The 14,397-nt window shown below is 52.5% G+C and overlaps 1 protein-coding gene across 1 annotated transcript; it reads right to left on the bottom strand.

Moving 5' to 3' along the window:
- Positions 1-7,962: 7,962 nt before the first annotated feature.
- On the bottom strand, positions 7,963-14,218 carry ZNHIT1 (zinc finger HIT-type containing 1). Its single transcript, NM_001261003.1, is given in 5 exon segments — positions 7,963-8,212; positions 8,307-8,476; positions 8,593-8,672; positions 9,379-9,549; positions 14,127-14,218. Coding segments are annotated over 5 exon segments (465 nt in total). The 5' UTR covers positions 14,149-14,218; the 3' UTR covers positions 7,963-8,190.
- Positions 14,219-14,397: the final 179 nt, after the last annotated feature.

Genomic DNA, 14,397 nt, shown 5'->3' with positions numbered 1-14,397 from the left:
CCTTTCTCCTTCATCTCATTCATTCTCCCTCACCAACTCTCCCCTGGAATGGAGAGATCTGCATCCGCATTCCACCTGTGCCTCTCCCCTGCGCTTCAGAGGTGCATGTATGTTCCTACTACATGGGCTCCAGATACATCGAATTCATCACTTTCCACAGAGCTGCAGTCCCCATCGTCCCTGTCACCAGCATGGCCGACATCTCTATCTGCAGATGGACAACCTCTCCCTCCCCTCTGCTCCACCATTTCCTCTCCTCTGTTCATTGCCAAATCCTCCTGACTCTCCCTCTATAGTGTTTTTCACACCCATCTACTTCTCTGCCTTCTCCACTGCCTGGTCCTGGGGCAGGCCCTCATCCTCTCCTGCCCACCCACTACAGGGTTTCCCCAACTGGGCGTCTCAAGCACGGTCTTCCTAATGCACTCCTGGAGAACCACTGACCACCCCGCCTTGGCAGCTCCTGGCCCCGCTAGAAGAAAGCCCCAGTTATGAACTTGACATGCCACCTGGCCCTAGCCCACCTTTCCATCCCCATTGCTCCCTTTCCTCTGGATAAACCATGCTCCACCATCACACGAGGCTGCTTCCTGGGCCCTGGACACACCTACACATTGGGGCTGGGATCCATTTGGCTGGGCTCCAGCCAGATACACTGGTGCTTTTTTTTCTTTTTTTTTGAGACGGAGTCTCGCTCTGTCACCCAGGCTGGAGTGGTGCAGTGGCGCAATGTTGGCTCACTGCAACCTCTGCCTCCTGGGTTCAAGCGATTCTCCTGCCTCATCCTCCCGAGTAGCTGGGACTACAGGCGTAGTCCCATGCCCAGCTAAGTTGTTTGTATTTTTAGTAGAGACGGGGTTTCACCATGTTGGCCAGGCTGGTCTCGAACTCCTGACCTCAGGTAATCTACCTGCCTCAGCCTCTCAAAATGCTGGGCTTACAGGCATGAGCCACCGCACCTGGCCAGAAGCCCTGGTACCTTTTGAGCTACTTCCTACATAAAGGATCCTGTGGGCAACAAGTCTGTGACCATCTGCAATCCTCTCCCACCACACCGTCTGCAGAAAGTGTGTGGACGTCCCACTGGCCAAGGCCAGAGTCAACGTGGAAGGGACTGTACATGTGCTCAGTACTGGGAAGCCTGTCTCATGGGGGTCTCTAGTGCAGTAACTCACCACGGAGAAGTCAGGGGCCATGTGACTTGCTTTATTAGCACATTGACAGGTGCCTTTAAAAGTGTCTTTTACAAGACAGGCTCAGTGACTCATGCCTATAATCCCAGCACTTTGGGAGGCCAAGGCGGGAGAATCCCTTAAGCCCAGGAATTCAAGACCAACCTGGGCAACATAGTGAGACCCCCATCTCTACTAAAAAAATAAAAATTAGGGCCAGGCACAGTGGCTCACACCTGTAATCCCAGCACTTTGGGAGGCTAAGGTGGGCGGATCACCTGAGGTCAGGAGTTCAAGAGTAGCCTGGCCAACATGGCAAAACCCCAATTCTACTAAAAATACAAAAATTAGCCAGGGGTGGTGGCACACACCTATAATCCCAGCTACTTGGGAGGCTGAGGCAGGAGAATTGCTCGAACTTGGGAAATGGAGATTGCAGTGAGCTGAGATCACGCCACTGCACTCCAGCCTGGGCGACAGAGCGAGACTCCGTCTCAAAAAACAATCAAACGAAAAGTGTCTTACAATCCTGAAAGGCCATGAGAGTGCTCCCTACAGTGAAGGAAGACAAAAGTCAATTACAACTGCTGACGCATCCAGGTGCTTCCAAAAGTCTCCGGTGTGCCACCCCCACATCTACCTCCTTTTCCCAACATCAGCCTGCCTCTTCTCACTCCCTCCCTCTTCAGGGAAAGCAACCTGTGCCCAGTTTCACAACTGAGCATTTAAGTGTGTGCCTTAATATGGTCACTAGGTTGAGTTTTGATTTCTTCCTGGGTGGTCACGTGACTACAAAGGGTTATGGAGACATTTGCCCTTTTTCAGAACACATACTGAGCTGCTTTCCTGCTAGAAGCAGGAGTGGGCCTGTGCCCTCAAAGAACCCACAGCCTAGGAGCAAACACAAATGTAAACCACTGGCCGGGTGCAGTGGCTCACACCTGTAAACCCAGCACTTTGGGAGGCCGGGGCAGGTGGATCACCTGAGGTCAGGAGTTCGAGACCAGCCTGGCCAACATAATGAAACCCCATCTCTACCAAAAATACAAAATTAGCCGGGCGTGGTGGCGGGTGCCTTTAATCTCAGCTACTCAGGAGGCTGGGGCAGGAGAATTGCTTGAACCAGGGAGGCAGAGGTTGCAGTGAGCTGAGATCGTGCCACTGCGCTCCAGCTTGGGTGACAGAGTGAGACTCTGTCTCAAAAAATAATAATAATAATAAATGACCGGGCGCCACGGCTCACGCCTGTAATCCCAGCACTTTGGGAGGCCGAGGTGGGCGGATCACGAGGTCAGGAGATCGAGACCATCCTGGCTAACACAGTGAAACCCCGTCTCTACTAAAAACACACACACACACACACACACACACACACACACAAATTATCTGGGAGTGCTAGCGGGCGCCTGTAGTCCCAGCTACTCGGGAGGCTGAGGCAGGAGAATGGCGTGAACCCAGGAGGCGGAGCTTGCAGTGAGTGGAGATCGCACCACTGCACCCCAGCCTGGGAGACAGCGAGACTCTGTCTCAAAAAAACAAACAAAAAATAAATTTAAAAAAAACATCTGAAAACTAGTGGGGCATGGGGCGGGCACCTGTAATTCTAGCTACTCAGGAGGCTGAGGCACAAGAAATCACTCGAACCTGGGAGGTGGAGGTTGCAGTGAGCCGAGATCACGCCACTGCACTCCAGCCTGAGCGACAGAGGGATACTCTGTCTCAAAAAGAGAAACGTAAGCTGCTGACTACCTGACAATTGGGCCAGGTGCTGGGGTTAGTCCCCAGGGAGCTGGCTGTGAAAAACTCAACAATATGCTTTAGGTCTTGGCAGTATCATCAAGGGCTCTCATTTGCTGCGTGCGCACTGGAAGCCAGGCCTCGGGCTAGGTGTGTACTGAATCCTTGCAATAGCTGCAGCATGGCTCCAACACAATCAGAGAGGTGAAGTGACCTGTCCAAGCTACACCACTAGTAAGCACTCAAACCAGGATTTCTCCAAGACTGAGACACAACTGTCCTGCTTCCCAGAATTCTTGGCTCTCCTAACTCACATCAATTACAATCAAGATCTTTTTTTTGTTGTTTTTTTTTTCTGAGACAGGGTCTCGCTCTGTTGCCCAGGTTGGACTGCAGTAAAGTGATCACTGCCCACCGCAGCCTCAACCTCCCAGGCCCAAGCCATCCTCCCCTGAGTAGCTGGGACTATAGGCATACACCACCATACCTGGCTAATTTTTAAATTTTTTTGTAGAGACGGGGTCTCTGTATGTTGCCCAAGCTGATCTTGAACCACTGGGATCAAGAGACCCTCCTGCCTCAGCCTCTCAAAGTGTTGGGATTACAGGCCTGAGCCACAGCACCCAGCCTCATTGAGGTTCTTAGGAGTAACCGCCCCAGTGTCCAGACTTCCAAATCCTGGCACCAACCTCTTCCTCCTCTGTGCTCCCAGGAAAGGGTGGTGCTGCCCCTATCTCATGACACTAGGTTTACCTCCTAGAACCTTCTAGCATAGTACAGATTTCCCAAAGACCAGGTGTCTCCCAAGGTAGGAAAAAAATCTTCCTTCACGAAGGAAGCTGGCAAAATTGTTTCAGGCTCTCCTTGGGGAATTATGGTTTTCTTTCTTTCTTTTTTTTTTCTTTTTTTTTTTTTTTTTTGAGAGGGAGTCTCGCGCTGTTGCCCAGGCTGGAGTGCAGTGGCCGGATCTCAGCTCACTGCAAGCTCCGCCTCCCGGGTTTGCGGCATTCTCCTGCCTCAGCCTCCCAAGTAGCTGGGACTACAGGCGCGCGCCACCTCGCCCGGCTAGTTTTTTGTATTTTTTAGTAGAGACGGGGTTTCACTGTGTTAGCCAGGATGGTCTCGATCTCCTGACCTCATGATCCGCCCGTCTCGGCCTCCCAAAGTACTGGGATTACAGGCTTGAGCCACCGCGCCCGGCCTTTTCATTTTTTTGAGACTGAGTCTTGCTCTGTTGCCCAGGCTGGAGCGCAGTGGCGCAATCTCAGCTCACTGCAACCTCTGCCTTCTGGATTCCAGCAATTCTCCTGCCTCAGCCTCCCGAATAGCTGGAATTACAGGCGTGAGCCACCACACCTGGCTAATTTTTGTAATTTTAGTATAGACTGAGTTTCACCATGTTGGCCAGGCTGGTCTCGAACTCCTGACCTCAAGCGATCTGCCTGCTTCAGGCTCCCCAATTATTGGGATTACAGGCATGAGCCACCATGCCCGGCCGAATTATGATTTTTCAATGGGGGTGCAAAGACCCTGGACTCAGCTTCCTAGAGAATGTCATGGATGGCATCAGAAAGCAACCAGAGGCCCTCAGGGTCCAGCCCTGTCCTCTCAAGGTCATTTTAGAAGGCAGAGTACGTCACTGGGGAGAGAAATCTTACATTGAGCAGAACCAATGTGCCTCTTTTTATAACCACAAAATATGAAACAGTCAGCTAAGTTAGGAAAGAATCCAAAGAGATTGTGCTGACAGTGCAAGCTGGACGGGAATCCCGGCCTAGGACGCCACGGAGAAGCACAGATGGTGTTGTTCAGCCCTGAAATAGTCTTTTCTTTTCTTTTTTTTTTTTTTTTTTTTTTTTGAGACGGAGTCTCGCTCTGCCGCCCAGGCTGGAGTGCAGTGGCCGGATCTCAGCTCACGGCAAGCTCCGCCTCCCGGGTTCACGCCATTCTCCTGCCTCAGCCTCCCGAGTAGCTGGGACTACAGGCGCCCGCCACCTCGCCCGGCTAGTTTTCTGTATTTTTTAGTAGAGACGGGGTTTCACCGTGTCGGCCAGGATGGTCTCGATCTTCTGACCTCGTGATCCACCCGTCTCGGCCTCCCAAAGTGCTGGGATTACAGGCTTGAGCCACCGCGCCCGGCCTCTTTTCTTTTCTTTTTGGAGACGGAGTCTCACTCTGTTGCCCAGGCTGGAATGCAATGGTGCGATCTCAGCTCACTGCAACCTCCGCCTCCCGGGTTCAAGCTATTCTCCTGCCTCAGCCTCCTGAGTAGCTGGGATTATAGGCATATGCCACCATGCCTGGCTAATTTTTTTTTTTTTTTTTGAGACGGAGTCTTACTCTGTTGCCCAGGCTGGAGCGCAGTGGCAAGATCTCAGCTCAACCTCCACCTCCCAGGTTCAAGCAATTCTCCTGCCTCAGCCTCCCAAGTAACTGGGATTACAGGCGCCCACCACCATGCCCGGCTAATTTTTGTACTTTTAGTATACATGGAGTTTCACCATGTTGGCCAGGCTGGTCTCAAACTCCTGACCTCAGGTGATCCACCTGCCTTGGCCTCCCAAAGTGTTAGGATTACAGGCGTGAGCCACTGCGCCTGGCCTTTTTTTGTTCTTACCCAGGGTCTCATTCTGTTGCCCAGGCTGGAGTGCAGTGGTGCGATCTCAGCTTACTGCAACCTCCGCCTCCCAGGTTCAAGCGATTCTGCTGCCTCAGCCTCTAGAGTAGCTGGGACTGCACGCACACGCCACCATGCCCAGCTAATTTTTGTATTTTTAGTACAGACAGGGTTTCACCATGTCGGCCAGGCTGGTCTCAAACTCCTGACCTCAAGTGATCTGCCTACCTCAGCCTCCCAAAGTGCTGGGATTACAGGTGTAAGCCACCGCGCCCAGCCATAACACTCCACTTTCTAATGGGAGGACAAAGAATTTTGAGCCATCTTGAAAAACCACCTCACCTGGATTGTCTCTGAATCCTGACATCAGCCCCGCAACATGAAGCTAACACCAAAACCAGTACCGCGTGCCCAGCTGCAAGTCTTCAGAGAAAGGGAGGCAGTTCCTCAGGAAAACCCTGGCGAACACTTGAGCCAACCCCCAGGAAAGAACCCAAAAGTGAAGGCCTAAGATGGTGACTGGCCAGGCATGGTGGCTCTCACCTGTAATCCCACCACTTTGGAGGCTGAGGCTGGTGGATCATCTGAGGTCAAAAGTTCGAAACCAGTCTGGCCAACAAGTTGAAACCTCATCTCTACAAAAAAATACAAAAATTAGCTGGGCATAGTGGTGGGTGCCTGTAATCCCAGCTACTCAGAAAGCTGAGGCATGAGGTCACTTGAACCTGGGAGGTGGAGGTTGCAGTGAGCTGAGATGGTGCCACTATACTCCAGCCTAGGCGACAGAGCGAGACTCCATCTCAGGGGAAAAAAAAAAAAAAAAGAAAGATGGTGCCTAACATTGACTTTGCTGGATCTCTCTAATATCTTAATGAGGTCATCTGTTCAACGGATACTTACTAAGCACTTGCTTTGCTATGAGGTTAACCGGGTTCAGCAACCAAAAGGACCTTACGAGATTACAGTTTGCAATTCATTTAGACAAGGGATAGGTATAAGAAGTTCACATGTGTCACAGCACCCAGGGCCACCAAGACCAGGGACCTCTAATACAGGGCTGTCCACTCTTTTGGCTTCCCTGGGCCACACTGGAAGAAGAATTGTCTTGGGAGACACATAAAATTCACTATCATTAATGATAGCTGATGAGCTAAAAGAAAAAAAAAATCGCAAAAGAATCTCATAATGTTTTAAGAACGTTTACGAGCCGGGCGCGGTGGCTCAAGCCTGTAATCCCAGCACTTTGGGAGGCCGAGATGGGCGGATCACGAGGTCAGGAGATCGAGACCATCCTGGCTAATATGGTGAAACCCCGTCTCTACTAAAAAATGCAAAAAACTAGCCAGGTGAGGTGGCGGGTGCCTGTAGTCCCAGCTACTCGGGAGGCTGAGGCAGGAGAATGGCGTAAACCCGGGAGGCGGAGCTTGCAGTGAGCTGAGATCCGGCCACTGCACTCCAGCCTGGGCAACAAAGCGAGACTCCATCTCAAAAAAAAAAAAAAAAAAAAAAAAAAAAAGAAAGTTTACGAATTTGTGTTGGGCTGCACTAAAATCATCCTGGGCCACATGTGGGCTGCAGGTTGGACAAATTAGATCTATACCATGAATTCTGTCATGTTTCCCAGAAACTTCTGGGTTTTCTGTACTGCTAATAACTTCACACACTGCAGCTCCTGGTAACGGGCTTCCTAAGGACAACTGCTCCCTCGGTCTGGCAGCACCAAGGATAAGGACTCGACCACTCCCCTTTGCTTAAGTACCTTAAGACAAAGACAGGCCCAGCTCCCTCCGGGGTACCATTCTGCACCTGTTCCACAGTCCTCCCGCCACCTCCCTGTCACCCATCCCTGGAGCCTAGCTGTACTTTGAAAATATAGCAATTGGAGAAATACAAAGTAAAATCATGGCCGAGTGCGGTGGCCCACGCCTATAATCTCAGCACTTTGGGAGGCCGAGGCAGGTGGATCACCTGAGGTTGGGAGTTCGAGACCAGCCTGGCCAACACGTCAAAACCCCAACTCTACTAAAAATACAAAAACATTAGTTGGGCATGGTAGTGGGCACCTGTAATCCCAGTTACTTGGGAGGCTGAGGCAGGAGAATCCCTTGAACCTGGGAAGCGGAGGTTGCAGTGAGCCGAGACTGCACCACTGCACTCCAGCCTGGGTTACAGCGTGAGACCCTGTCTCTAATAAATAAATAAAATAGTTTAAACAACTAAATCAATAACCAAAAAGACTTACGAGAAGTAGCCAAGGAGGGCAGGGGCTCGGGGGTGGCAGGAGAATGGGACAGAATCTCTCATGATCAGGGACACAGAGGGGCAGACAGTGGCAGGGGTGAGTGGGAGGCAGGAGGAAGAGATGGAGCCATGAGCAGGAGAGACAGGTGACCCATTGCCATCACCTCAAACACACCACGACCAAACAGGCAGGCTTCCGGCACGAGGCTCTTTATTCTAACAGCACTGGGGGCCCAGCCTACCTGCCAGACCGTTCCCAGGAGTGAGGTTGCTCTTTCCTGGCAGATAAGACACAGTTTTGTTGGGTGAATGAGCGGCTCCTCCCTCGGTCCAGGAAGAGCTCCCCCTCCACTGGGTGATGAAACTGTCCTTCTGAAGGCCAGGCAGTGCACAGCGGCGCTTCCTCTCTGGGAATGCCCAGGCTCACACAGTCCACTTCAGACACCTGCAGACAGAGAGGAAGCCAGGATGAGGGGAGAGAGGTCTGGGGAGGCTGTGGGAAGGAGGCAGTGGGTGTGGACAGCAGGTCTCACACTCACCTGGTCTCCTGGTGGGTCCCCAGACAGCGCACGGTGCAGTACCGGGCACCGCAGCTGACACAGGTGTAGGGGGAAGGGAAGCCGCAGACAGCACAGAAGGGGCGCTGGGGCCGCGATGGGGGACCCGCACAGGCCGTCAGGTAGTTGGGGCCCTCGGCCACACTCAAGTTCTGCAGAGACAAGGGGCCGGCTCTAAGACTCCTCCACCCACCCGCGCAGCAAACACCTGCTGGGGCCAGGCTCACCCCTTCCCTGTGAGGTCCTCCCAGGCCGACCCTCCTCTCACCTGCTCCTCCAGCAGGGCCTGAAAGTTTTTTCGGAAGCGAAGTTTAAAATGATCACCTCGGGTTTTCTTCTTTTTCTTTCCTAGGGGTCAAAGGCGATCAGTTGCTTGGCACTTGCCCAGAAAGACAGCAGCTTTCTCTGGTTCATCACTCCCCGTGCCCATGTGCCCTCCTGGTTCTTTTTTTGAGACAGAGTCTCACTCTGTCATCCAGGCTGGAGTGCAGTGGTGCAATCTTGGCTCACTGCAACCTCCACCTCCCGGGTTCAAGTGATTCTCTTGCCTTGGCCTCCTGAGTAGCTGGGATTACAGGTGTCCACCACCATGCCTGGCTAATTTTGTTTTTGTATTTTTAGTAGAGATGTGGTTTCACCACATTGGCCAGGCTGGTCTTGAACTCCTGACCTCAAGTGATCTGCCTACTTTAGCCTCCCAAAGTGCTGGGATTATAGGTGTGAGCCACCACACCTGGCCCTGCCCTCCTGGCTCTAAGTCGGTCTCTCGCTACCAGCCTCTGCCCTCCACCCCAATTCTCCAATCCCAGCCAACCGTCACCTCCATGCCCCCAAGCCTAAGGCCTCATGTCAGAGCTCATCCAGTCTCTCTTGTTTATTTCACATACATGAGAGGAAACTGAGGCACAGAAAGGGGGTGTGGTTGCTCACAGCCATGGGAGCCAGTCACTGGCAGAGGCACCAGGAGCTCCTGGGTCCTCCCGCAGCCTGAGTTGGGCAGACTCTCCTGCCTCCTCTCAGTCCCATCCCCCGCTTCCTCCTCCATCCACCTCACCAGTGTCCGCATCATCATCAAACTGAGGCAGCCTCTTGCCAAGCTGAGGGAGTCCTGCGTGGGGGTCATCCTGGAAGTTGTCATTCTCCAGGGCCTCCAGTTGCCGGTTGATGCGACGCTGCCGGGCTGCCCGGTCCAGCACCCGCCGCTGCCCGGGGTCCTGGGAGCGAACTGGATGGGGCAGGGCACACAAAGTTACAAGGCTTCTGAGAAAGAGCAGTGTGGCTGCCGCTCTGGGCAGGGCAAGGAAGGCACCCAGGGTGGAAGCTGCAGCTCTCTGATCTCATCCCCATCACCAAGGCCTGGGTCCCCTCGTCTCCTCCCAGGCCAGCCTCCGGGCCCATGCTTCCTGTCCCGCCAGCTGAGACCCTTTCAGTCTTTCCCTCCTGGAGACAGCTCACTGCAGACTGGGGAGGTCATGGCACCCTGGGGCTTCCAGGTTGTCCTGAGCCCTCAATGCACATGGCCCTCACGCTCAACATCTCACCTCCTACCTCAAAGGAACCAGGGGCCACCCACGCTTGGACACGCTCATCTTCCAGGCCACCCACCCGCAAACATGATGCCAAGTGGGCACACCCCTGCCCCGGGGCCCCCTAAGTCCCACCACTGAACCCAAGCCTTCACCTCCAGCCCATTCCCTCCATCTTCCATCTTCAACCCCTTCTCCTCAACCGGCACTTTCCTTTCCATCAAAAAGCTGGTAACACTCGTGTGTCTACTCGGCTTCACGGCTCCTTCTCCTTCAGAATAACTCATGTGACAGTGTTGCTTCTTCACCTCTCATCCTCTCCTCGACCCCCGAAATCTGACACCTGCAGGGGGACCACCCACACTCCAGGCTCCAGTGTGCCTTCCTCCTCCTCCTCCTCCTCCTCCTCCTCCTCCTCCTCCTCCTCCTCCTCCTCCGGGGACCTGAGCCCTGTCCACCCTGTGGCGGTGCTGACTACCTTCATCGAGTAGAAAGAGACCCTTTGCTTGCTTCTGTGACAAGACTGCAGGCCTTCTCCACATCTAGCAATCCTCCGGCTCCAGCTCGGCTGCTCTCCCTGCCTCTATGGAGGTGGCTGGCCCCCTTCTCTGCTCAGTCTACGCACTCTTCCTGGGATTTCGAACCCAAACAAAGGGCTCTGATGATCACCCACAAGCAAATAACTCCCAGGGTGACTCCCTCAACCCAGAACCTGCTCCCGGGCTCCAGAACTGGCCATGCAGCCAGCGCTTGGTGAGGCCGGGCGTGGTGGCACACGCCTGTAATCTCAGCGCTTTGGGAGGCTAACGGATCACTTGATGCCAGGAGTTAGAAACCAGCCTGGGCAGCAGAGACAAATCCCATCTCTACAAAAAATTGAAAAATAAGCTGGGCGTGGCTGCACACGCCTACAGTCCCAGTTACTTGGGAGGCTGTGGTGGGAGGATTGCATGGGTCCGGGAGGTTGAGGCTGCAGTGTGCACCAAGCTGTAATCACACCACTGCACTCCAGCCTGACTGGCAGAGCAAGACTGTCCCCAAAACAAAAAAAAAGAGAGAAAAAAAGAAAAAAGTCACTGACTGGCCCCGTGGACACTACAACTCAAAATAAAAAAAAAATTTCCCATCCAAATCTGCTTCTCCTGCAGATTCCCTCTAAGCGAATAGAACCATCTATGCAGATATCCAAACTAGAAACGTAGAAGTTATTTTAAACCTCTTTCCTCGGCTGGACATAGTGGCTCACCCATGCAATCCCAGCACTTTCAGAGGCTGAAGTAGGCAGATCACTTCAGGTCAGGAGTTCGAGACCAACCTGGCCAATGTGGTGAAACCTGGTCCCTACTAAAAATACAAAAATTAGCAGGGCGTGGTGGCACATGCCTGTAATCCCAGCTACTCGGGAGGCTGAGGCACAAGAATCGCTTGAACCTGGGAGGTGGAGGTTGCAGTGAGCTGAGATCGTGCCACTGCACTCCAGCCTGGGCGACAGAGCGAGACCCTGTCTCAAAAACAAAAAACAAAAAACTTCTTCCTCATTGCCTTATCAGCTGTTTGCCACATTCTGATAATTTTACATAATATATCTCTTTATTCGTTACCCACCTGTTAACCATAATAATAACAGCAGCAGCCCCAGTAGCTATCACTTGTTGGACACTTACTATGAGCCAGGCACCGTGCTCAGCTCTTTGCATCGCTTGAACCGTTTAACCCTTATCACAACTGTATGGGACAGTATCATTCCATCTCCAACTTACCAACATTCAGACATTAAGAAATGTGTCCCAGTGAAACCCCGTCTCTACTAAAAAATACAAAAAACTAGCCGGGCGAGGTGGCGGGCGCCTGTAGTCCCAGCTACTCGGGAGGCTGAGGCAGGAAAATGGCGTAAATCCGGGAGGCGGAGCTTGCAGTGAGCCGAGATCTGGCCACTGCACTCCAGCCTGGGCAACAGAGCGAGACTCCGCCTCAAAAAAAAAAAAAAAAAAAAAGAAATGTGTCCAAAGTTCACACAGCTAGCAAGTGGCCAGGTCAGAAGTCAAAGAACTGCCCAGCATCAAAAAGCATGACCTTGCCAGGTGCAGTGGCTCATGCCTGTTATCTCAGCACTTTGGGAGGCCAAGGTGGGTAGATGGCTTGAGCCCAGGAGTTTGAGGCCAGCCTGGGCAACATGGCAAAACCCTGTTTCTACAAAAAAATACAAAAATTAGCCGGGCGTGGTGGCACACACCTGTAGTCCCAGCTATTCAGGAGGCTGAGGCGGGAGGATTGATTGAGCCCAGGAGCTCAAGGCTGCAGTGAGCTGTGTTTGTGCCACTGCACTCCAGCCTGGGCGACAGAGCAAGACCCTGTTTCAAAAAAAAAAAACCAAAAAACCCAAAACCAAACAAACAAAAAAACCATGATTGTGATCACCGTACTACTCTGTCTCCCTTCCAAATGCCAGGCAGTGCTCTAGGTTCTAGGGATACAAAAGCTTACAGTCCAGTGGCCAACACAAATGATTAATCAAACAAACAAAGAAAGTACGGCATGGGGTAGGCTAGGATACGGAAGTATAAAGTGCTGCGGAGCCCAGGACAGAAACACCCAACCTGGCCTTGGAGTAGTCAGGGAAGACCTCCCAGAAGAAAGTAAGTCTAGGTTAAGGCCTAACTGGTGAATGGCCTGGCTCAGGGGAGACAGCAGGGTGTTTCAGGCCTTGAGGCCAACATGAAAACAGTAATGGCTGGGAGACTGCGATGCCTTTGAAAAACCGAGGGCCAAGTGCAGTGGCTCATGCCTGTAATCCTAGCATTTTGGGGGGCTGAGGCAGGCGGACCACGAGGTCAGGAGATCAAGACCATCCTGGCTAACACGGTGAAAACCCGTCCTTACTAAAAATACAAAAAATAAGCTGGGTGTGGTGGCGGGCGCCTGTAGTCCCAGTTACTTGTGAGGCTGAGGCGGGAAAATGGTGTGAACCCAGGAGGCGGAGCTTGCAGTGAACCGAGGTTGCGCCACTGCACTCCAGCCTGGGGGACAGAACGAGACTCCATCTCAAAAAAAGAAAAGAAAAGAAAAACTGAAAGGGCCAAGCGCAGTGGCTCATGCCTGTAATCCTAGCATTTTGGAAGACTGAGGCAGAAGGATCATCTGAGCTCAGGAGTTCAAGACCATCCTGGGCAACATAGTGTGACACCCATCTCAACAAAAAATATAAAAACTAGCCCAGCATGGCGGCCTGCACCCACCTGTAGTTCCAGCTACTCAGGTGGCTGAGGCGGAAGAATCACTTGAGCGTGGGAGGTTGAGGCTGCAGTGAGCTATATAGAATCACTGCATTCCAGCCTGGGTGACACAGCGAGACTCCATCTAAAAAAAAGCCTTTGCTAGCTCTCCAATGCTTCCCCACAGAGTTCAAACTCCTGGGCAGTGTGTATAATGCCTTTCAAAATGTAACCTTTCCCCAGTTTTCCATCCTTTCTTATCACTCTGTAAAATCCAAACTGTGGACTTGGTTTCCTAAGGGACTAGGTTTTTTCTTGTTTTACTGCCTTTGCACGTGAAGTTCCCACTAAGAGAAACCCTAACTAGACTTTCAAGACTCAATTCAAGCTTTTTCGTTTTTCCTTCAAGGTTTCACAGTCCCCTGCCTCCCAGAACCTGGGCTAGAAGCCACGCCTCCCTGTTCGCAGGCGCTGTGCCTCCCTCTGCCATAGCACAAATCACAGTGAAATACAGTGGTAAGTCTGCATTTCTGTCCCCATTCCAGAAAAAAGCCAATGCTTGGATAATAGGGATCTTTCTCCTCTTCATCCCCAGCGCCCGGTTTGGGGCAGGCATCAATAAAACGTGAATGGTCAACGCCAGGACCCGAGGGCTAAGGAAGGGATTTAAGAGGAATAGCTGGGGCCGGGCGCGGCAGCTCACGCCTGTAATCCCAGCACTTTGGAAGGCCCACGCGGCAGGATCGCTTTGAGGCCAACAGTTGGAGACCAACCTGGGCAACATAGCGAGAGCCCGTCATCACATAACAAATTAAAAATTAGCCAGGCGTGGTGCCTCATGCCTTCAGCTCCAGCCACTCGGGAGGCTGAGATGGGAGGATGGTTTGATCCCAGTAGTTCGAGTCTGCAGTGAGTTATGACTACGCCACTGCACTCCAGCCTAGGTGAAAGAGCGAGACCACGTCTCAAAAGAAAAAAAAAAAGAGGAATGACTAGGTAAGAAAATTCTAGGACTGGTTTGGACTTGGGAAGGGGAAGGGGGCGAACCGCGGGGGCTCACATACCCGAAGTTTTCTTCTCCACCATTTGCACAACACAACTGTCGGAAGAGACTGCTGCGCACGCGTACTAAACCCACGGCGTTGGTAGGGGCGCCATCACTTCCGGTGGCTTGTACTTCCGCGCGTGCGCCACCGCTTTGACTCATTACGTGGCGTTTCCTTGGAGACAAGAAAGCTTTTTGCCATGTTTTATAGGGGCAAAACTACTTCCGGCCTCAGTGTGGAGGTGTAAATCTTGTAGGAGCCACGAAATGGGTCATTTTAAAGATGTGCT

This window comes from Macaca mulatta, chromosome 3, assembly GCF_049350105.2.
Source record: "Macaca mulatta isolate MMU2019108-1 chromosome 3, T2T-MMU8v2.0, whole genome shotgun sequence".
NCBI classification, from domain to species: domain Eukaryota; kingdom Metazoa; phylum Chordata; class Mammalia; order Primates; family Cercopithecidae; genus Macaca; species Macaca mulatta.
Note: the sequence above shows the minus strand (reverse complement) of the source record. Positions and strands in the feature narration are given on the sequence as shown.